The 24879-nt window shown below is 34.7% G+C and overlaps 1 protein-coding gene across 1 annotated transcript in view; it reads right to left on the bottom strand.

The window, feature by feature from the left end:
• The window catches only part of LOC138701649 (chaoptin), a 1160966-nt gene that overhangs the window by 112046 nt on the left and 1024041 nt on the right, over nucleotides 1-24879 (bottom strand). The window contains exon 8 of the mRNA XM_069828762.1: nucleotides 13176-15497. Within this exon, the coding sequence (XP_069684863.1) occupies nucleotides 13176-15497 (2322 nt within the window). The remainder of the gene's footprint in view (nucleotides 1-13175; nucleotides 15498-24879) is intronic.

Raw genomic sequence — 24879 nt, 5'->3', positions numbered from 1 at the left:
CTAAACTAGACCACCAATGTGATAGGGTTGTAATCTAGACCACTCAGACACTATAGGGGTATAACTGCATATTAATATTGTACTTTATATATTCGTAATACTTACTTACTTACAAATGGCTTTTAAGGAACCCGAAGGTTCATTGCCGCCCTCACATAAGTCCGCTAGCGGTCCCTATCCTGTGCAAGATTAATCCAGTCTCTATCATCATATCCCACCACCCTCAGATCCATTTTAATATTATTCTCCCATCTACGTCTCGGCCTCCCCAAAGGTCTTTTTCCCTCCGGTCTCCCAACTAACACTCTATATGCATTTCTGGATTCGCCCATACGTGCTACATGTCCTGCCCATCTCAAACGTCTGGATTTAATGTTCATAATTATGTCAGGTGAAGAATACAATGCGTGCAGTTCTGCATTGTGTAACTTTCTCCATTCTCCTGTAACTTCATCCCTCTTAGCCCCAAATATTTTCCTAAGCACCTTATTCTCAAACACCCTTAACCTATGTTCCTCTCTCAGAGTGAGAGTCCAAGTTTCACAACCATACAGAACAACCGGTAATATAACTGTTTTATAAATTCTAACTTTCAGATTTTTTGACAGCAAACTAGATGATAAAAGCTTTTCAACCGAATAATAACAGGCATTTCCCATATTTATTCTGCGTTTAATTTCTTCCCGAGTGTCATTTATATTTGTTACTGTTGCTCCAATATATTTGAATTTTTCCACCCCTTCGAAGGATAAAACTCCAATTTTTATATTTCCATTTCGTACAATATTCTCGTCACGAGACATAATCATATATTTGGTCTTTTCGGGATTTACTTCGAAACCGATCGCTCTACTTGCTACAAGTAAAATTTCCGTGTTTTCCCTAATTGTTTGAGGGTTTTCTCCTAACATATTTACGTCATCCGCATAGACAAGAAGCTGATATAAACCGTTCAACTCCAAACCCTCTCTGTTATCCTGAACTTTCCTAATGGCATAATTATTCTAAAGCGAAGTTAAAAAGTAAAGAAAAGATGATAGTGCATCTCCCTACTTTAGCCCGCAGTGAATTGAAAAAGCATCAGATAGAAACTGACCTATACGGACTCTGCTGTATGTTTCACTGAGACACATTTTAATTAATCGAACTAGTTTCTTGGGAATACCAAATTCAATAAGAATATCATATAATACTTCCCTCTTAACCGAGTCATACGCCTTTTTGAAATCTATGAATAACTGATGTACTGTACCCTTATACTCCCATTGTTTCTTCATTATCTGTCGAATACAAAAAATCTGATCAGTAGTCGACCTATTACTCCTAAAACCGCAATGATGTTCCCCAGTAATTTCATTTACGTACGGAGTTAATCCTCTCAAAAGAATATTGGACAAAATTTTGTATGCGTCAACAAAAGTGTTATTCCTCGAAAGTTACTACAGTTAGTCTTGTCCCCCTTCTTAGAAATAGGTACAATTATGGTATATATGGTGTTTTGCTATTAAACTTAAATTTATATTCGTAATATTTAAGTTAAATAGCAAAACACCACTTAATCGCGAATTATGTTAAGAGTAAACTAAAAAAAATCTCATTTGTTTTCCCCATCTACGAAAAATCGCTAGTATTTGGGTTCTTTATTTGCTATTTCCAGTTCTCCTGTATTGAGTACACTTGCACTGCAACGTAATAAGTAATTCTGTCCGTATTTACATTTTCTCTTCCATCTCCGCTTTGTAAAGCCATTTAATATAGCTATTTTTTAAACATATTTTTTAGTTTATTTGTAAATTTTAATGTGTAATTTCAGACATAATATGAATTAACAGATCCTCTGTCTCTTTTAATACCTATTGTACAGTTTGGTTCCCCTTTGAGTCAAATCTCTCTCTGTTTCAAATTTTCTAAAACAATCTGTGCACGATTTTGTTGTACAGACCGATTAATTAGTCCTGACAGGTCGACGACACGAAAGAGGGGAAGTAATAGGAGTAGTGGGGAGAGCTCCGGAGTAGAGATAAGGGCGAGCCGTCAGTAAAGGAATGCAGTACAGCTTAACTGTACTGGAAACACACCGCTCTACTGCACGCATGACATCTGATCGCTCTGAAGGCAAACGACTGACTAACCCAAACACCCCTTGGCGTAACTAAATGGACCCGCCTGACCCAGGCGCACATTGCCGGCGATTGTCAGGACTAAATAATCGTACTGTATATTGTTTAAGTGATTTAAAACATGAAACTTATATAGACAAATAACAGAGTACACGAAACAGAAATATATATTATTTTTTCATTAAAATTATTTTAAAAATTTTAATACTTTTAGAAAATCGAATGATATGTCAGATTGCGAAACTCGTTTAGGAGAAGTCACTTGGAATGGGTGAATAGCTAAAAGGAACGGTTCGTTAACCTTTTGATATCAGTGAGTGAGAAGACACTTGCTCTTTTTTTTTAGTTGGTAATTTAACGACGCTGTATCAAGAACTCGATGGGGTTGGTGATAACAAGATGGTATTTGGAAAGACGAGGCCGAGAATTCTTCATAAATTACCCGACATTCGTCTTACGGATGGAAAAATCTATGAAAAACCCAACTAGGTAATTAGCCCAAGCGGGAATCAAACCCACGCCCGAGCCCAACTCCGGATCGAGAGGCAAGCGTCTCATCCGACTGAGCTACGCCGGTGGCTACTTGTCTTTAGATATCAATTATGGATTATTTATGAGCTTTTGGTATCGATTTAATTTTTGAGAGCTGTGGTTTTTCGCGAGGACAGTTTTACACTTTACCAAGAGAGTTTTCCATAGCATCGGCTTTCTACACTTCAGCGTTAAGATAAATGTTGGGCCTGTAATCCGATTAGTGTCTACTAATCGTCAGTTGATGGGTGTGGATAGTGAACTTTATATAGTTGAGAGAATAGAAAAAGAACAGCCAGTACACTCACGTGCTACGAATGAGGTCTAGGGGTTTTTGCCACCAGAAATTTCGTCACAGGTATAGATAGGCATATTGTTTTAGTCATAGTATGTATGGTCACACTGTGTATTTTGGTCGCATTGGACAAGCAGTCACATTGTATAATAGTCACCGGAAAATTCAACACAGGCATAGATGACCACAGATAAATATTTATATTCCTTCAGAGTGGGTTGTACAATTTTTCAACTAAAAATTTCCAGCAATATTGTGCCCAATCGCTAGCAGATTACCAAGAATATCGTCAATATTCTTATAATTCTCATAGCATTCCACAATCCTAGAAATCCTGGCAACTGCATTAAGATACTTTATCCTCTTCTTGGTAGGTGAGAAGCCGAACTGTAATCTTTCGATGTCTCGATCAATTACCGCTACTTCCTCCTGTAGCTGTTGAAGAACATGAAAAAATGAAAAATGTGGTTTTCCCAACAAGGTATTAATTCTCCTATGTCATGCTTCACAAGCATTAGTTCTCCGTAAATTGTGAAGAGTACAGTGATAAGAGTTCCAGAAACATATTTGGAGCGAAAACTGATTGCTGGTGTTTTCTACTTTACCGCGTCTTCGACCTCTGATATAATTATCTTCAACATAGTTAAGGATTACAGACAATAAATCAGCTACATTTTCTATCAGCAGATCAAAAGCTTCTAAAATATCGTCCTCTGGAACGAAAATCAATGCCAATAAGAAGTGGAAATGTGTTCTTAGTTGTTTATTTTCTTCCCTGCGATTTTCTTTAGATAGTCCATCTAACTGTATGCATGAAGTACTAAGTGTCGAAAATGTAATGTGTGACGATGAGGCCTGTGTCGAAAATGTAATGTGTGACGATGAGGCCTGTCTCGAAAATGTAATGTGTGACGAAAATTGCGTATGTCAAGAAATTTATGACGAAAACACCGGATCCCCTACGAATGAAATGGCTTTCCAAAATAATTTTATTATACCTACTTGAAAGGAGGAAAGCTGTATAAATATTGGTATGGGGTTCTATAATTGCGTGTAACGTTTATGCTGTTCGTGATTATTAGTTCAAACATGGCTGAAATTGTAAGGATGTTTGGAATTTGAAATAAAAGTTTGAGGTTTATTTTCATTTCTGCCTTCATGCTCCCATCATTTAAATTTAGTATCATCACAGAGAATTTGATTCATTTGAAAATTAATACTACAGTCATGTACTTTAGAATTAGACTAAGTTAAATTAACTATTTTTCACAATATATCCGCAATTTTAATCGCCCCATTTGTGTAAAAATAATAAATTGTTATTAAATTATCATTAAGTTCAATATGTTGTTAACCTTTTACGTGTTAAAGAAAAGATTTGATATGGATCTTTTCTAAATTCATCTGATAGCGAGATAATATTGTTACAGCGACTTTTTTTAACGCGGCCGCATTGTATGAAGACAAAACATATAAATCATTGAAATAAAAAAGCATTAAAATGTATTATTCACATATTATTTATTGTTGGAAAAATCTAGATGAAGAGACGTCATCCCAGATGGCTGGATGAGTTTATTTTTTTTTTTTCACGAAATGGTTCGATACAGATAACCTTTCAATTATGAAAACAAATGAGGATGAATCCACTAACATAATGACAGTTTGCTCATTCAATTTGATTAATGTTGTAGTACCAGAAGAAGCATAACATAGACCATAAGTAAACAAATTAAGTTAATTAAGTATCAAATGCATTGAGGGTGGCATCGATGCAACTTACATAGGGGCAATGTTGTAGGCCTAATTGTTACAATTTTTCTCAAGTGGTACGCTGAAAAACTCTATACTTTTTACGATCTTATTAATAAACCGTGTACAGTTTTTATACGAGACTTATGCAGAGTTGGGACAGAAAACGTTACTAATAAACCATGCATAAGCGATGGATATATAAACAGTACTGACGAACACAACTGACGCAGCAGAACGAGCCACGGCAACGAAGTGGACCTGGGGGGACATGTGGCGAGACTACATCTGACAAGATGGACCAATGCAGTCACGATGTGGGACACCTATGTCGGAAAGAGAGGACAGGGAAGACCACGGCTCAGATGGACTGACATGTTTACCAAAGAGACGGGGAAAGAATGGTCGAGGACATAATGAACAGAGTTTTGTGGAAAGAACTAGGGAAGCTCATTGTAAATAGATAACGTAATTAGTGTTAAGATTTTGTAAATAGTAAAGTGAGTATTAGTGAAAGTGTAAGATATGTTTTGTAAATAGTAAAGTCAGTGTTGAGAAAGTGTCAGGTAAATAGTGTAAATAGCAATCAGTGTTTGTCAAAGTGCCAGTGTCAGTATAATGTGTGTAGTGCAAGAAAAAAATGAACAAAGAACAGTGCTGAGACTAGTCAAAGTTGAACAGGGTTATTAACAATGTCACAAAAGTAGTATACACGACAAGCTCGCCTGGATTGGCTCACCAAGCGAGTATACTTGAGCTATCCCTGTCGAAGGGGTTCTAACCCCATCACAGGAGGCCTGTGCCCAACGTGGGACATCATGGCTAACATTAATTCATTCATATAAACAGTCTGTAACTGTACAATGGGAATTGCTTTGCAGTAGTTATATACACGAAACCCCTTGTTTAAGCGTTGTATATAGAGAAAAATTGGCCGCCCTTCTAACAGCTGTTTGTATCGACTGTCATTTTATGATGATGGTTGCCTTGTAACCACTAAAGAACAAACCAAAGAGCACAGAATAATTAGAATAATATTGCTGTAGCTTGTACTCTTTTACCAAAATATAGTGTGGTAATCGATCAGAGCCAGTTGTACTATCGATACTTAACACGGCACACTAGATTGCTCTACCGGATGCAATAGAGAACCTCAGATATTCTATTACCTTTCGTAATGAAGTAATGACGAAACTAAGACCTAGTTGTGTAACAGTTATACTGTTATACACTATGTATGTAGTGATTATTAGTAAGGAATTTACACACGACTTATAAACGAGCTACTCACTGTATAAGTATAAGACAGTTAACCGTCTGTATATAGAGTTTTTATTAGTAAGACCGCAAGAATCCTACCCTATAATAATAATTAGTCCAAATGAGAGCCAAAGTCACGCCTGAGTGCAGACTTTTGATGACAAATCCAACAGAAAGTTAGAATGGATAATATTCTATCATCTGTATTGATATGAGATACCAAGGAGCAAGGAATTAATGCATAATTTTCTTATCAATGACTAAATGATTCTAATGTTATTAATGGCTGCATTTAAGGAGAAATTAATGTTGCGCAAAGTGATATTCATTTGCGAGCAGTTGCTGAAAAATAGGGTAACGAGTGTATTGCATGTGCATAAAGATGGAAATACTAATGACAGGATAATTTACAACGTGTGTACCAGTATATCCCAGCTGACTCGTAAGGGTTGATATTGTCTGCGATATTACTGTGGCATTAAACCATCAACCTGCATTGCTGATGTAATAGCATTATTTAAGGTAGTGAGTACATTAACGAATGACTATTTTAATTTCTTTCAAAGCATACCGTATTTTATATGCAAAAGATTGTTTTCCACAAATACACGGCGAATACGAACAATATCACAGTCAATCCCCGTACTGATCTCATCAAAATACCATCTAGGTGTAGATGTTGCATTATAGATCTGCCGATGACAGACCATTGAGTTTCAATTGTTTTATCTGGGTCGTGGGTGTCAGAGCACTAAAGAGTAATACAAAAATTAACTGGTTGCCTTTATTACAATGCTGTGGTCATTGTGTGCCTGAGTGTAGGGTAAGAGTTTAGACATACAGATTAGTAGAGGAAGTGTTACAAATATGGAATACCATTTGGTTTTTTTTTCGTAGCCTACATGTTTTGAATACTGAACGTAAAGTATCGTCCTGTTTATTGCTGAATGTCCCTGTGAATGGTACACCGGACTTCGAAGTTTGGAAGATATTATAAAATGTTTAAAAAATAATAATTTCCTCAAAATCTAAAATAACTCCTTCATGCAAATGGAGATAAAAATATGGAATATTATTAACAAATTACAAAATGAAAAAAATTTCAATGTCAGAATGGTCTATACTAAAAGAAGCATAGGACAACCATTCACAATGTTCATTAGAAGGTGCTTTCCGAACCGTAATATTGAATCCAGATGAATCGTCTCCCACGTCTTTTCTCGAACTTGTATTATGGTTTCTTGCATTGTCTTTTCATTCCACTGTTTTCTAAATATATTGGAAGGTGAGGTTTTCCGTCCTCCTACAGGTGCCAGCACTAGTAACGAAACAGAAAACCAGGGAATAAAGATGGAATGCTAATAATACTAGTTTTCATACTTGTGACACATTGATGTAAGTCTTAACTTCAAAACATATCAGAATTTAAAAACTAAGTCAATAAATATATTGCTACAAACGTAGATAATTTCTTTTTAAGAATATATGAAGAGTTCACTGCAAGAATGATGGCTGTCATTTGGAATACATTTTGCAGGAGAAGCAATTGAAAGTTTGAAATGCTTAGCGCTCAAAGCTTAACTGTGATTTTCCGATCATTACTGGACAATGATTATCAGTATTAATGCCATATAACTCTCTATGTACATTCTATATGTTTTAAGCTATGCATTGACAGTCTTGGTTCATTTTCGACAAGAAAGTGACATCCATAATTCTTGCAGTGGATTCTTCATATATCGTTAATATTTCTAACATTGAGGAATAACAAAAGAAAAGAACTTACCGCCAAAATGTTCACTTTCCTCGAAAACACAATAATGATAAACGTTTCAGCAGTTCAGCTTCTAACTGCAAATTAACACATTTCTGCGAAAGAGAGTATTAGTGTGTAGTAATTTAGAAGACTTCCGCTAGAATACAACTAGTCTCATATCGTATATCACACTATTTCATTTTTGCATTTCTATTTCAGAATTGTAACACTTCCTCTACAAAATTTTGCTATCCCTCTTCCCCCTCATCGAAAATTGTGACGGTGCACAGAGGCAGGAGTATAATAAAATATCAGTATCACAAAAGTTCATGAACGTATATAATCACAAAACTGATAAAACGTCGATAAATAAACAATAAAATTACACATAAATTCTGGATGGCCAAGGTAGTTTGTAGTGGACATGAACAGTGGAATGCAAAATCGGAGTAATGAGAACATTATGTAGACCTCGCACAAGATGGAGCGATCATTTGGAGTGGGATGTAGAGGGAAGGAGTAGAGACAGAAATGAAGTATTGAAAGAACAGTGGGAAGATACAGACCAATGGAAGAGACTTGGTACCTAGACGACCCGCAATACGGGAAATATTTTTGGATGATGATGATGATGATGATGATGATGATGATGATGGACTGTTGTTGTCTAGGAATTTCCCTCCTTTTCATATGAACACTATGCTATTTGTCGGTATGATTTGAATACACAGCATTTCATCCTAGTTGAGCATTTCGATGTTTATTTCTTCTACCACCAGGGATGATAGGAACATTTTGATGCCTTTCTCTTTTCCACCCCAGAGTCGCAAGAAACGTCGATTATAGTGAAAAGAATGAATTTTTTTAAATGTACAGTAGAATGCCTCTTAAGCAGCACCAAAGGGACCAGGCTAGTTCCAGATACGAGATTTTGCAGGTTAATAGAATAAATACCGTTATAAACAAAAAAGTTCGTATTTTATGATGTTAAATGTTGAAACCGCAATCATGTGAAGCTTATTTCTCTATAATTTGCTCATAACTGAATAAACATGAAAACTGTGTGCATTTTCCTTATTAAAAACATCATACAACACAAATAATACACTAATTCTAGGTTAGATTATTCATTGAAAATTAAAGTTCATGCGAACTTCCTAATGTTGCGACATTAAGGGCCCGAAGATAATTAAATAACGTAAAAACTATGGGGTTTTCCTTATTAAAACACATTACACAAAACAAATAATAGATTAACGTTAGGTTCGAATATCACTGAAAATGGAACTTCTAATGTGGCAACACTGACAACCCGAATATAACTAAATAAACATAAAAACTGTGTGGATTTTCTTTATTAAAACACATCACACAACACAAATTATACACTAATTTTAGGTTCGGATATTCACCGAAAACGAAAGTTCGTGCGTACTCCCTAATGTGGCAAAACTGACGGCCCAGACTGTGGCAATGTGACAGATTTAAAGTTTGTTTTTTTTGCCGGTTATTTGGGTGCCGATTACGAGGGATTTTCCTGTAATAGTAATTATTTTGTATTAGTGCGTTGTCAATTTAAGTATATATTAATTTTTAGTCCAGTTGTGTTGTATTTTTGTCTACGGAAAACACTCATTCAAATGTAAGACAAACAAAAAAACAAGTATTTCCCTTGACAAAAAAAAAAAACGAATTCGCTCATTTGACTATGGTCGACGCTTCTTGCGCTATCGGCGCTGAATAAAAAGACTCCTTTTGTACGCCTGACGATATAAATAAGAACTAAGGAGCATACAAACAATTGACTAAAAAATATCAGAGTGCCGTGAATTCAAAAATTTAACCCATTTGTCTAGTATCATATCATTATCATATAAAAAAGGATAAATAGTACACCTTATCATCCAGAGTGTCAAGGTAACTTTGCTAACCTATAACAGGATCTGTGTGTCTTGGATTTTTTTCCATTGCTAACGATAAACATAGGGAAATACAATATTTTGAAGTTTCGCTCTAACTTCATGTTTAAGTGAATGACAAGGGAGCGAGAATATTTCAATAAAGAAATTGTAGTAGTTTTAACGACCCCAACGAGTAGGATACCATTGTCTCGTCCTTCGTTCAATTTAAAATGAATGTGCAGCCACCTTTAAAAACGCAATGAAATTCTATGTTTATTACCAGAAAGGAAGAAGTCCAACACTTCTTCACTGTTTTCTTCCCCATTGAGTCTCATAATATCCTCTGACACTGAGTAGAAGTTACAAGTAGTAGTAGTAGTATTTATTTATTTAACCTGGTAGAGATAAGGCCGTCAGGCCTTCTCTGCCCCCCTACCAGGGGATTACAACTATAACATGAACAATAAAATTACAATTAATATTAAATTTACAATTACAATAAAAATTAAAGTACGACAAGATTACCTGATTAATGCAAGCTAGACATTTTATCATAGAAATTAAGAACAGAGAATATTTTTCTATTTACTGAATTACAAATTAAACCTACAATAACAAAATTCAATAGTGATGAAATTATCGGATATTGAAATATTTTATGATAGATTAAGAGAACTATTTACAAGAAACCATGTCTGAACGAGTCTCAATTACTGACCAAGTGCCTAGTAAGTATGCGTTTGAATTGAATTTTATTTCGACAGTCCCTGATGCTAGCAGGTAACGAATTCCAGAGTCTTGGCAGGGCTATTGTGAAAGAGGATGAGTATGAGGAGGTGCGATGGGATGGTATTGTTAATATTGTTTCATGGCGAGAGCGTGTGTTCAGATTGTGGTGGGAAGAAAGGTAAGTGAAGCGAGAAGACAGGTACGAAGGAATAGAAGAGTTCAAGATTTCGAAGAGAAGGAGAAGTGAATGTAAATTTATTTTTTTATCTAGTTTAAGCCAACCTATTCCTTCCAGGGATGGGGTAATGTGATCATATTTACGAACATTGCTTACAAAACGTACACACAAATTATGAGCACGTTGAAGTTTCGTTTTGTTGTCGCTGGAAAGGTCAGTCAGTAAAATGTCAGCATAGTCAAAATAGGGAAATACAAGTGTCTGCACAAGGGACCTTTTTAAGCAAGAGGGAAGATGAACATTTACCCTTTTTAGCACATGGATAATAGAATATACTTTTCTGCAGGTTTCTGTGATTTGTATGTCCCAGTTGAGATTATTATCCATGTGAATGCCAAGAATTTTTACCGAAGAACTGAAAGGGATATGCACTGTACTTACTTTAACGGGGGAAATGTCGAGGTGCTTTACAGCGACGGTTTGCAGTTTGTGTCCTAATATGATTGCTTGTGTCTTTCCAGGATTGATATTAAGATGGAATTTCTTTCTCCATGTCACAATCGAGTCAATGTCTTCGTTCAATTTATCTATAGCGTCATTTATTCGATCTAAGCGGGAAGAGATGTAGCATTGAAGGTCGTCAGCATACAAGTGATAGTTACAATGCCTTACATGAGATGTAATATCATTGACATATGTTATGAACAACAATGGTCCGAGTACCGAACCCTGTGGTATACCTGATGTTATGTTAAGCCAGGAAGAGCTTCGATTCCCGGATACAACACATTGTTGTCTTTCCAGTAAGTAGGATTCGAACTAACTCACAGCAGTCTCTGACAAATGCAGATTTCTCAATTTATGGGTGTGCATGTCAAAATTTACAGAGTTGAAAGCTTTGCTAAGGTCAAGAAGTGTTAATATTGTTACTTTATTAGAGTCGATTGCTTCACGAACGTCTTCTGTCACTTTAAGTAGAGCAGTGCTTGTGTTGTGTCCAGCTCTGAAACCTGACTGATACTTGTCGAATAGTTTGTGTGTAAGTAGCTACTGGAAAGCAGACGAAGAAAGGAAATACTGCATAATCCATCACCATCAGACTTACTGCAGACTTATTAAGGCTTTACCAATAACCAAAAATGTATTCAAAAATAGGCTTAAGGGCTTTGCTAATAGACGGTAATATATTATGCACACTATTTATAGGGTGTAATTGATGTTTTTATTATTTGAAGATTTGTATCAATGAAGAAGTATGTTATGTCAGTGAATTTTTATAGTTTTTAGCGGTAGAGCAAAGTATTTGAACAGTAAAATGTTTTTGAATTGTTAGTGAAATCAGGATAGTATCAGTGAAATGTGTCGTAGTACCAGTGCAGTGAGTGAGTTGATAGCGAAATGAGTGTAGTGCTGAAAGGTACTTGTGCAGGTATGAACATAATCATACTTCTGGGTTTTTAGTTGGAACTTAGGGTTAAGATACAAATTAGATTTACTTTAAATGTTATTTTAAGTAATCGTGCTTCATTTAATTTAGGATGTTCCTTGTTAATTTTGTTATACTATTGTTATTATTATTAATTATTAGTATTAATTATTATTAGTAATATTATGATTAATTTTTATTAATTGTATTTACTATTATTTGTATTTATTATTATTTGTTATTATTATTTGTAATTAGTTACCACTGCCATCGGGTATTTATCCATTGGCAATGTGATTAAATACATATTTTCATACATACATACATACATACATACATACATACATACATAATCATTATTGCTGCATCACATCCTCATCATTATCGTGCAATCTTCCTCAAAATCATAATCACCATCGCCAATATCAGAACTGGCATCACCATCTCTTCTAATACCATCACTACCACTACTACTTCCACCACCACCACCTTCATTATCATAATAGCTATTATTAGTATCATTATTTTTATGAAAATACCAAATTTTTATCTCTTCGTTCTTATTCACAGTTATTAACTTTGAAGTCGTGAAGCTGCACTGGAAATTCACAAGTAACGTTAGTCCTATATTTTACGCCTATTGTGAATAATAACACATTAAATTACGTCTGATTGAGGTTCTGGCTGTTATGTGCATCTATTATCAGGCAGTACATATCTCACTTGACGATATAATAATTATGCCAGAGGAAGAACAATTATTTGCATGCATCTGAAATCTGATTAGTGTAATATGTAGTTATTCGCGATATACCTATGCAAAGTAACTGGCCATCCTACCCCTTATCTTCTGGCGTAGTTGTGCCATGTTGGTATCACTTGTGAGGATCAAACCTGTCTCCGGACATTTGACTAAATAATAACACATCCAATAACGCTGGAATAATCTATGGTGAATTCAAAATGACACAGGAAATCCGAGAAAACACATTCAACAGACTCTCTGTGTACCACAATATCCACAGAACCTCTCTAGACCGAAACAGCTTTCGTTTTGAGTAAAAATCTTCACTTGATTGACATGCACTACATCCGGACTACGATTATTAATAACACTGGAAGAATGAGATACGTAGAATAGTTTGCATATTAATATTTTGTTACAAAACAATTTTAATTAGCACACCCATATTGGTTACCAGTACTCACTGAAACAAGAACTCCTACCTTGATATTGTTCTTGGAGACATCCAGGTTCTTCAGCAGTGGCATGTATGGCCAAGCTTGGGACGGAACAGACGTGAATCTGTTCCCGTACAGGTACAGGCTCCGTAATCTCTCCAATCCCTCCACTGCAGCCGCAGACATCTCTTCTATGGAATTAGACGAAAGGTTGAGGCTCACCAGGTTGGGTAGAGGCAGGTTCGGTGTCACTTTAAGTCCCGTATCAGCTAGGTTTAGATGTCTGAGTTTCTGTACATAGTGAAACAGTTCTTTGAAATTGGCACGCAGAGGATTGCTGCTGAGATCCAGTTTTAGTAGCCCTCCAAGACTTGTAAAGACATTGTCTGGAAGAATGGTGAGTTTATTGTGCGCCAAATTGAGTCCAAGAAGATATGGAGTGTCAGGAAACATCGTACTGTCCAAATGCTCAACATGGTTGTGAGACATATCCAGATATCTGAGGGTGTACCCAACCTCCCCTAATGCACTACTGGGCATGACGACAAATTCATTATTTGACAAGTCCAAACGCTCAAGTTTTGTGTTCTGAAACACGTCACGTGGTAATGATCTGATATGATTATGGGACAAATCAACAATACGTAAATTTTCCAAATTTGTGAACTGTTCAACCTGTAACTGCTCAATATGATTATGAGACAGATCTAATACTTGCAGAGCTTCTATTCCATCAAATGCTCTTTTCCGTAGTGTCACTATACTGTTATGTTCTAGTGTCAATACCTCCAAAAGATCAAGATTTCCAAAAGCTGTTGGATCGAGCCTTCCAATACGGTTGTAACCCATGTGTAATCTCCTCAACGAATCGGAGAAAGTCTGTAAAAAGTTCACAGGTACTTCTGGCACCCTATTGTGACTCAAATCCAGTGTTTTTACATGTAAGGGTGTCCCTGTGTCGCCTGTGTAGAGAGAGGATATTTGATTTCTTGAGATATTGATCGTCATTGGCATGAAAAACCCTGTAACATTCAGGAATGCACTCAGAGAGAATTCTTTCAACTCGTTGTTTTGTAAATCCAGTTTGATTAGATTTGGCAGTTCTGTTAACGACCTGGGTTCAAGAGAATTTATTCTATTATCTGATATCACCAATGTCACAAGATTAGGTAGGCCTCGGAAAGCACCTGTTTTAACAGCTCTGATCCTATTTCCAGTTAACACCACAGTTCTTAGTTCTCTGAGAGACGCAAAAGTTTCTGATTCTAGAATTTCTATGTGGTTGTAAGATAATCTTACATCATGTAGATTTTTATGCACATTTGGATGGAACACTTCTGGTGGTAAATACTCCAGACGATTAGCTTCCAAATTCAGATAATGAAGCTGGCCAAACGTATATAACGCTGTAGGTGAAATTGTGCGAAAATTATTGTTATCTAAAGCTAACCAAAGGAGAGATGTAAGAGGTTTCAGAAAATCTTCCGGAAAATCTTCTCTATACATTCCAAAACTCACTTCCAAATTCTCCAGACTGCTTGCAACATCAATAAAAGCTTCTGGATCCACATCACTGAGCTTATTAAAAGAGAGACTAAGCTCTCTCAATCTCGGTGTTTGTCTAAACACGTGAGCGTCAAGTCGTGCGATTCTATTGTTACGTAGCAGCAACGTATCTAGTGAACCACCCCATCTCAAAAAATCTTCCTCTTCAACCTCATAAATTTGATTATAACCTACATTTAAATGCGATAACTTTTTACAGTCTTTGAGAGCTTCTCTAGGTATCCGACTCAACTGATTTCCTGAGAGTGAGAGTGCTCTAAGCGACCCTGAGAAACTCTCAAACGCATCGTCTGGTACTTCACTAATTTTATTGGACGGGATATAGAGGTACTTCAACCTCTTAAGTTGACTCAATGCTTTCGGTATTCTCTGCAGATTATTTTGCTCCAAGTCCAAGAATTCAAGACTGTGACTGATACCTACGAAGGCTCTATCGTCCATACCTTCCAGCTTATTCATAGAGAGGTATATTCTACCTGGACTAAGGCCTCTGAAGGCTTGTGCTGGCAGTGTTTTCAAGTGGTTGAAGTCGAGGTTAAGGTCACGGACGGTCAGTGAGTTGTTAAAGACATTGTGAGGTATTGATTGGATGGAGTTTTCACCCAGGTCGAGTTTGTCCAGACGCTTGTGGTGTTTGAACGTGTAGTCTGGGAGTTCTTCAAGAAAATTACCTCGAAGATAGAGCCAAGCTAGACCTTGAAGGTTGTCTAAGGCTTCAGCAGGAAACCTAGCGATCAGGTTGTGAGACGCGCTCAGAGTCTGAAGTGATTCGGGGAGTGATCCTGGTTCCAGTGCCATCACCTGCAAGAAAGAAATTTTGAAATTATTTCTTAAGAATTATGAGATACTCTTCGTGCGTTTCATATAATAATGGGTAGAATAACAAACTCTTAACTCTACTGAAACCACTCATGAAAGGACACAAATTTTTAAAGCCTCTATTAAATTTATTTACATGTAAGTTAGGACACAGATTCTCGAAGCGTGAAAACGTTTTTTCATTAAATAGAGAGACTTAGATACAGTTTCTGAAAATTATTAATAATATTAGATAAAAAGAAACATGTGGTTTCGGAAATATTATATTGAAATTGGTGTTGAATAAAGACATTATGAGAAATTTTATTGTAATTATTCCTACATAAAAACAGTGGTTCTTGGAACGTACATCAAATTCACTTTTGCATAAAATAAATTCTGCACATATAGGCTGAAGTCACTATTAAAAAGACGCGGGTTCTTAAACCGTGGGACTGAAGCCGGATGGTCTATGGCGAGTCTATGGCGAGTCCTTGGCATCAACCCCTTTGATTTGATTACCCCCCTTTGATTTGATTACCTGGTTGGGTTATTCCGAGGTTTCCCCCACCAAAAGGCAAATGCCGGGTAATATTTTGGCGAATCCTCGGACCTCATCTCATCTCACTACATCTCGCCAAAAAAAAAAAAAAAAAAAAAAAAAAAAAATGTAGAAGATTGCACAAAATTGTAAAAATTGTAGAAAATTACTAAATTGTAAAACTATAAAAATTTGTAAAAATTGTAATTGTAATATTGTAAAATGTTGACTTGTTCCACATCTTAAAGCTTCATTGCTCATGTAAGATCTATGGAATAAAATAAATGAATGAATGAATGAATGAATGAATGAATGAAATTAAATTCACATTTAAGTTAAGACATAGATCCATAAAGCGTTGAAATGTTCAATAAATACAGACATAGCTTCAGTATACGGCTATTAAAGTTACAGTTCAATACACACAGGTTATAGTAATCTCTAATGAAATAGCTGATAAACAAACATGTAGGTTCTAGACAGCTAAATTTATGGGAGATATTGTGGGAAATTTTATTGAAATTACTGTGAAATAACGACATCAATGCTAGAAACCTCAATTAAAATTACTGTTATATAAAGAGAGATTATGTGAACCTATACTGAAATATCCGCTAAAGGAACAGAAACTCTTTTAAAGTCACTACTAAATTCATGTTCAAGTTAGCACACAAATTCTGGAAACTTGAAATGTTCCATTAAATAAAGAAAAAATTCGGTAAAACCTCTTTCGAAATCACAATTAAATAGACACTGCTTCAGAAACAATCTCTAATGAAATCACAAATAAACATGTAGTTTCTGAAATCTTCTAATGATGTTAGTGCTACATGAAGGTATTCTGAGAGATTTAATTGAAATTACTCTTAAATAACAACAGTAATTCTTGCAAATGTTATTAAAATCTCTGTAATCTGTACATAAAGATCGATTTTGTAAACAAATACAGAAATGTACAGTATGTATATATTTACTTAATTACACTGCAAGTGGGCCAGCACCCAGTGGCAGTGGTACATACAATATAAACAATAGACAATAAAATTACAATACACAATACAATTAGAATACACAGTACAATTATACACAGTAATTAAATTAATAATAATACATAGAATAACCTAATTAATAAGTGAACCTAATTTTACATTACAACCTATATATGTATAGGCCCTACATAAGTTTCACATTGAGACTGATGACAATCTTTCACTTTACTCTCATCTCACTCACTGTACTGGCACTATGACACATTTCACTAACACTTTAGAACACATTTCACTGATACTATATAACACATTTCACTGACACTATAGAACACATTTCATTGACACTATAAATTATCACTGATCGAAACTAGTAAACAGACATACCTATTCTTCAAGAACGTTTAAGTTAGGGAACAGATTCTAAAAGCATTAAGATGCTCATTAAATTATATTGATTCAATAAAGCTCCTATTTAAATTACAGTTACATATACAGTTTTCATAAATCTGTTATGAAATCATAGATAAATGAATATGCAGTTTCTGAAAACTTCTAATAAAATCACTCTTAACTAATAACAGGTACCAAACATTTTTTCTTTTAATCACTGTTATATAACGACACTGATTATTGAAACGTCCATTAAAATCAGTTGCATCATGATAGAGTGTTTAAACCTGTACTGAAAGCACTGTTAGAAAGATACAGATTATGTGAAGTCCCTATTGCAATCACTGTTATATAACGATTTAGCTTATACACCGCAGGCGGTCTGTGGGGTGTATACAAGAATCTGGTACACTTTGCAAGCTTTAAGCTTTCTGTTTCATATTACTGTCTACTATCGTACCGCACTACTACAAATGTTTTTACTCATAAGCCAGTATGTCTCAACTCACTACGTTGAAGATAAACTTTTTAAAGTGTTGTCACACTGCAAGTTCCTCTCTCGGTCTTACTTGCTGCAAGCCATGTAAAACTTAATGCATTAAAGAGGTCTGTTGCTAGGAAACCCATAACTTACTTTACCTCTTAACAAGAATGAAATGGTTGTTTCGGAATTTATGTGGGAAATGGAAGAGAAGAGACAGAGAAAGACTGAAGATGGACTATTTCTGCAGGCGGACTGGTAGTCGTTATGTGACATAATATATTACCTCGATTTTAATACAGTTGTGAAAGAATAAGTGTAAAAGGTTTCAGTATTGACCTTCTATTTCTAATTCTCAGGCTCCATACTTTATGTCTTTCATTTAAATAACATCAGGGAGAGAAATATGTCTCTTTCTCTAGTTTTCGGTCCGCAGTCTATAAAATGTAGTTAAAAAGAATATCTTCTTTTAAATATTACAAAAGTATCTATAAGTATTGAGTACGAGTTACTTCATATAGTAGTGCCTAGTAAGGGAGTAGTGAAGTAACAGTCAAATATAAGCCGAATATTTTTACATAATCATTACTAAAGTAACATTTTTGAAACGATTACGCAAATTAATCTTCTACATAGTTTGCCTTAACATTTAGACACTTTTCCCATCGCATTAGTAGTTTTTTATTTACGTATCGTGAAACGTAGTGGAGCGTGTCTATGGCCAATAGCCCATGAATTATCGAATTATTTCACCTGTTCATTATGTTCTAAGTTTGGTTCCTTCAGTGGTCCAAACGGATCATAATCACACGGCATTATATCGTGGCTCTTATTTAACCAACTTTGCATATATTATCTTGTTACTTCTTAGTATTACCAACATTTTTTCCAGAAACCACAGATCGCGCCATGGGAAGAAGAGAGCCACAAGTGAAAAAATTATATTACAGAGATATTTTCAATTAGAGTTTTAAATAAGTTCATTGAATTCAATTTTTTATATAATTATTCATTTCCTTTTTTGAGTCTAGACACAATGAAAGGTGATCTCTGTTAATAGTAATAGGTCTACCTGTTACTGAAATATTTGCTATTTTAACAGTTTTTTCTTAACTTGTGGCCGTATTGAAATAAATCTACGTAAAATATTGTAGTTATATCCAAGTATATTTCACTAAAAATATTCACTTTTTTCCATTTGAAATCATAGGCTTACATAACATAAATCAGTACAATTTTAATTAAGACAACATTAATCATAAAACGATATTATTAAATAATAATTCTATTATACATATAAATTCGCCATAAAGTGTAAGCACAAAAGTAAAGACATCCATTCCCTTTTCCCTCTATTTCCTCATTTTTTGTACCATTGCTCACCATATTGCTTTTCCTCCTTTACTTAATATTCTCTTCCTTTCTTCTATCCCTTTGCTCATATTTTTCACTCCCGACTTCTTCATCTTCTTCTCTTTCTTTTTTTTCTCCTCGTCCTTTTTTCTATAGTTTTCTTTAACTTTTCCCTGTTACTTCTTAGTTTTCTTATTTGGTTTCTTTTCCTTCCTTCATAACTTTATTTTCACTTTTCCTTTTACTTTCTTTTTCATCTTTTTATAATTTATCTCTCCTATTTCTCATGTCACTTCCATTTCCTTCTTGTATTCCCTTTTCCCTTCATTTTTTCCACACCTCTTCTCCCTTTGCTCCTCTTCCTCCTCAACTTCTGGTTCTTACTACTCACTTTTTACATTCCTCTTCCTCTTCCCTATGTATCCAGACTTTATTGCCAACCTGTAATGTTAAGGTAACATAGGGAAACTAAAATAATATACGTTTCAAACTATGATAATACTTTATTAAATGTAATAGACTACACAAAAATCGCTACACATTCAAATTCCATAAATTATAAATACAGAACTAAAGACGATTCTTCTAATATGACTTGGAGAGTCAAGGTGTTCCACAAGTAGGCCTACATCTCTTAATCATCCTATAAAACAAAATAATTGAAAAATTCCCAAGTTTACGAAATTTTAATAACTTATCAGCAAATTAAACAAATATCATTAGGAATATTATGTGTTTGTTTAATATGTATAAATTTATGTATTTGTATAAGTTAAATTGTTAAAATTAAAACTCTATTATTTCCAAGTTTTAAACCTGCTTTATTTCTTATGAATGTATGTCATTGTTAAAATATGTGTTTGGATATCTCCCTGAGCATGAATTTTACTTTTTCAAGGACAATTTCTGTTTATTGTACAGATGTGGAATTAAAATTTGGAGCGAATCTTGATGGGAGTCCACCTGTATGTAGGCAACAATTTTGCACGTTTGATTATACAAAGTTGTTTCCGATCTCTGAAAACGAATTTGAATGACATCATGTGCGTTAGGAATCACATCGACAGCTGAATTGCGGTGAAAGGTGACAGACCAGCAGTGAGTGATTTCATAATTAGAGTGCACGGTGTATCACAGTAGCAATGCCCAAGAAAATCGAGCCTTTTTGGGAGGGGTACATAACAACTTTTTCCGATGGCAAATACAGTTACTTGAAAATCGTAGGAGCCTGCAAAAAACGTGATTCCGTTATTTCCAAGAAAGGCATCTTGTGTGTACCTAATAAGACTGGCAAAGCTCGGATGAAATTAATTCCAGAGTGGAAAAAGCAAGCAAATCCACCCTGTCACAAGTCGCCGCACCCCACGAGATGATATAAATTAATTCCATTCGAGCTTTACCAGTCTTATTAAGTACACAGAAGATGCCTTTCTTGGAAATAACGAAACCTCGTTTATTGCAGGCTTATTTTATTTTCACTTAACTGTACTTGGCATCGCAAAGGGTTGTTATGTACCCCTCCCAAAAGGGATCCATTTTATTGGGAATTTCTGCCGTGAGTCGCCGTGCACTCTGACTATGAGATCACTCACTACTGGTCTGTCACCTCGCGCCACAGTTCAGCTGTCATGTGACTTCTGAAGCACATGATGTCATTCAAATTCGTTATCAGAGATCGGAAACAATCCTGTATACAGGGGCTCTTGTTTACTGCACATGCGCATTGTGTTGTAAGCGAAATCTATATAATACGGGAGCTCCAGATTTTATTTCCGTATCTGTAAAAGTTCTTTTACTAGCAATAAACTTATTTATTTCAATTTTATTTTATTGCAATTAATAATGCACATAATAAATCTTAACAGCTATTTTAATGACTACCTCTGTGATGGTTCAATTCAAAAGTCTGGCCTTCATTAGGGAATATAATGATGTATTTCATATATCCCCGGCATAATTTGTAGGAACGCTATGAGAATCAGAGAGCAGAGTATGGAAATTAATATTCAGTTACTTCTGAAATGCCTACGTTCACATCACATGAATTATACTTTGAAAATATTGATTAGAATTATGAATAAACTTTTGTATTAATTTATTTTGTAAAACCAAATTATTAAAGTTTCGATTACTAGGCCTACATGAATGCTATTCACTTTGCACTGTTGAATGTTTTGTTCAATATTCCTTTTCAGTATTGACGTCATAATTACTCTCATACTTTCTTTAATACTGTGGGTTTCGGGCTTCTATAAATAGACATTTTAAAATGCCAGGCAGTTACTGCGTGCCAAAATGTAAATGTGATTATCATAATGGGAAATACATGTTAATATTTTCGTTTCCTTCACAGGAGGAAAGAAAACTTGTGTGTGTGAAAGCAATTTGAAAACACAATTCAACAGTTAGAAACACTCTTGTGGGTATCGATTACTTCTAAGAAAGTGATATATTACGAGAAATTAGGGCAGCACGTGCAGAGGCTCAGTTACTTTTCAGTTTTACTGAGAATATTTACCTTACCTTAGATATGACGAAGGATGTAAGACAAGTCTCAGAGTGTCCAATAGTTTGATAATAAATCATTTCTTTATTGAAATAGCTGCATACTTTAAATGACAACGTTAACCTGATCACAATTTATCTAAGTCTTTTGTGAAATTAATCATATTTAAAAGGCCTTCCCCAATAATAAATATGTCATATAAATTGATTCAATGCCTGCAGATGAATAGCATTTAAAATGCAGCTCAATTTATAGGTTCAAATTTAGTGCTTCCTATTACATATTTTACAGTATTCCAATATTTGTTTATACACGGTTATCAACCACAAGCTAGTCATTTTTGAAAGGTTGTGGTGACTTATTAGCTTATACTGTAGTTCAACATTGGATTTATGGGCTACTTATATTATATTCCATGTTTTCGGGCGTAAAATTCAGAATATTTTTACACCGTATTTTTCTTTATTTAATAATGTCTTAGGAAATCAAGTGAACTTCTCACATGGCCTGAGAATATCAACCCTGAAGAACTTTTTATAATTGAGTTCTCATTTAAATATTCATTTTTACTTTCGGTATAATAGAAAAATTCGTAGTGTCGGACGTAAAGCAGAAAAATCAGTTTATGCAACATCACATAGCTTTATGTCAAAACTTTGTATTGTATTGTATTATATTATATTGCATTGTGTTGTATTGTATTTATTAACATTCCATGGTATTCGTACATTGCTTCACAGCTAGAATATGGAACATGTCAAACGAAAAGATCTTAATAGTACTATAAAGTCTCAATTTAGTCAGAGTCTAGTTGAAATACAAGATGATTCACGAGGATTTACCTTCCTTTACGGACCTTATTTCCTAAGACATTCTGAGCAAAAAAGTCATATAACATGTCGTTATTGGAACGCATTGCTATGAACGCGAGACCTTGGTCAGCGTGCAGTGAGCAGCCAGCGCGATCACTACGTAAATCAAAGATAGCCGTATGCAGTTACGTAGAGCGACGAGTGCCGTTCACAAGCGTGCGACCAAGTGTACTCAAGCGGACGGCGACGTTTTTTAAAATGTGTTGTAAACTCTCCAAGACTGTAAATTAGGATGCAAAATTGAACTGCAAATAATTAAGTCGTTGAAGTGGTGTGATTTGTAATAATTATTGTGATAAGTGCGTAAGAATAATGTAATTTTTTAGTTAAAAATAGAAAAAGATGTCTGTACGAAGCAACTGAGGAGTTCACACCATATTTTAAGCTTCATAATATTTGCCAATTAAAGAAATGATACTTCTGAATGGTTCATTCTCTATTTGTATTATTCTTTTACCTTTAAATTAAAGAAAAAACGTATTTTACAAAGAATTTTAAATTAGTGTAACTCTGAAAATATTGGGAATAGGAACTATGTTTATATGACATTTTTTGTTCAAAATGTCTTTAGATATAAGCTCCGTAGAGGACTGTAAATCCTCGTGAATCACCCTATATATAGAAGAGGTTTACAATATAGTCTACTAGTACAACATAATGTTTTAGTAACCATTTAATGAAGCGTTGTTGAATGTCATGAATTAACCTACAGAATAGAAAACGTGAGAAATTAGGTACTTCTTTAATTTGGCCCTAGTGAAATGTAGGACTTTAGTTCAGTGAAGTAATTTCTATTTTTAATTAAGACTTCAATTTACAATAAGAGCACCATTCCGACCCCAATTTGCTACTTCACATCCTTCAGAAAGTAAATTTCTTTTAGTGTCGGACGTACAGTAAAATGCTTAAATATTTTGGCATCAGATACAGCTAATTTTTGTTACTCAATATTTGTTTCATTTACTTACTTAAAATTACCGTGTATTTTTATTTCTATGTTGATATGAAGTTACAATTTAATTATTGTATTTACTTACATTGGTCATGCAACAGCTCTATAAAATAAAGTCATTTTATACGGAGTTTCATTTACTAAATATAATGAGTAAATTAGTCAGATTCTATAAAAAGAGCAACAAATCACATCATGTACGCATTTTATAAACAACAGATACATATGGAAGAGGTAAAACTGAAACTAAATTGAAATCTTCAGACTGTGATTAATTAATACAATTTTTAAGGAAATAGTACCTCAATTAACTCCTCAGAGTACGGAGCTTCAATCACCTTAACAATGACTCATTTGAAATATGTAATGCGTTCCACTTGTTCAGGCCAATAATAGCATTTTCCAGATTTTGATCGGTGCATTATTTTCACCTCTGCTTCATTCATCTTAACTGATTGCACATCACCTGGGTTAAAGCATATTTTCATATCTGTCAAATAGTTCGAATGGATATTCAATATTCCGAAATTAAAATACGAGGAAACTAAGCAACGTAATCAGGTCGAAATTGTAAATAGATTTGCCGCTTTAAAAAGTTCCGACAAAGTAGAGACGCAGTTAGATGTTTATAGCGTGTGGGAAAATATGAGAGATATCAAAATTGCAGCTGAGCAGAGCATCGGTTATTATGAAACCAAGAAAAGGAACCGTGGTTTAATGAAGATTATTCCATGGTAGTAAAAAAGAAGAAAACGGGCAAAATTGAAATTCTTACAGGATCCAGTTCAGGCGAACAGAGATAATTATTTCAAAGAAAAAAGGGAAGCAAGTCATACACTTAAGAATAAAGAGAGAGATTACTTGAAAGAAAAATTGAATAAGGTAGAAACAAATAGTAAGAAATGAAAATATTAGAGACTTACATAAGGGCATAAAGGAATTTAAGAGTGGATTTCAGGCAAGGGTAAAACGTGATCAAGGATAAGAATGATGACTTGCTTGCAAACTCTCATTCCATTCTGTACAATTGGAAGACTAGGAGTATATTGGGCAACTACTAAATGTACAATATCTTTAAGAAGTGGGACAAGACAAACTGTAGTAACTTTCGAAGTAACTCCATATTATGTAGATGAAATTACTGGGGATCCTCAATGTTGTTTTAGGCGCAATAGATCGACTATTGATCAGATTTTTTGTATTCGACAGATATTGAAAAAAAATAGGGGTATAAGGGCACAGTACCCTATATAAGTTATTCATAGATTTAAAAAAATTATATGATTCGAGAGAAGTTTTAT

This window comes from Periplaneta americana, chromosome 6 (assembly GCF_040183065.1).
Source record: "Periplaneta americana isolate PAMFEO1 chromosome 6, P.americana_PAMFEO1_priV1, whole genome shotgun sequence".
Classification (NCBI taxonomy): Eukaryota; Metazoa; Arthropoda; class Insecta; order Blattodea; family Blattidae; genus Periplaneta; species Periplaneta americana.
The sequence above is the reverse complement of the archived record's forward strand: the minus strand, read 5'-3'. Positions and strand labels throughout refer to the sequence as shown.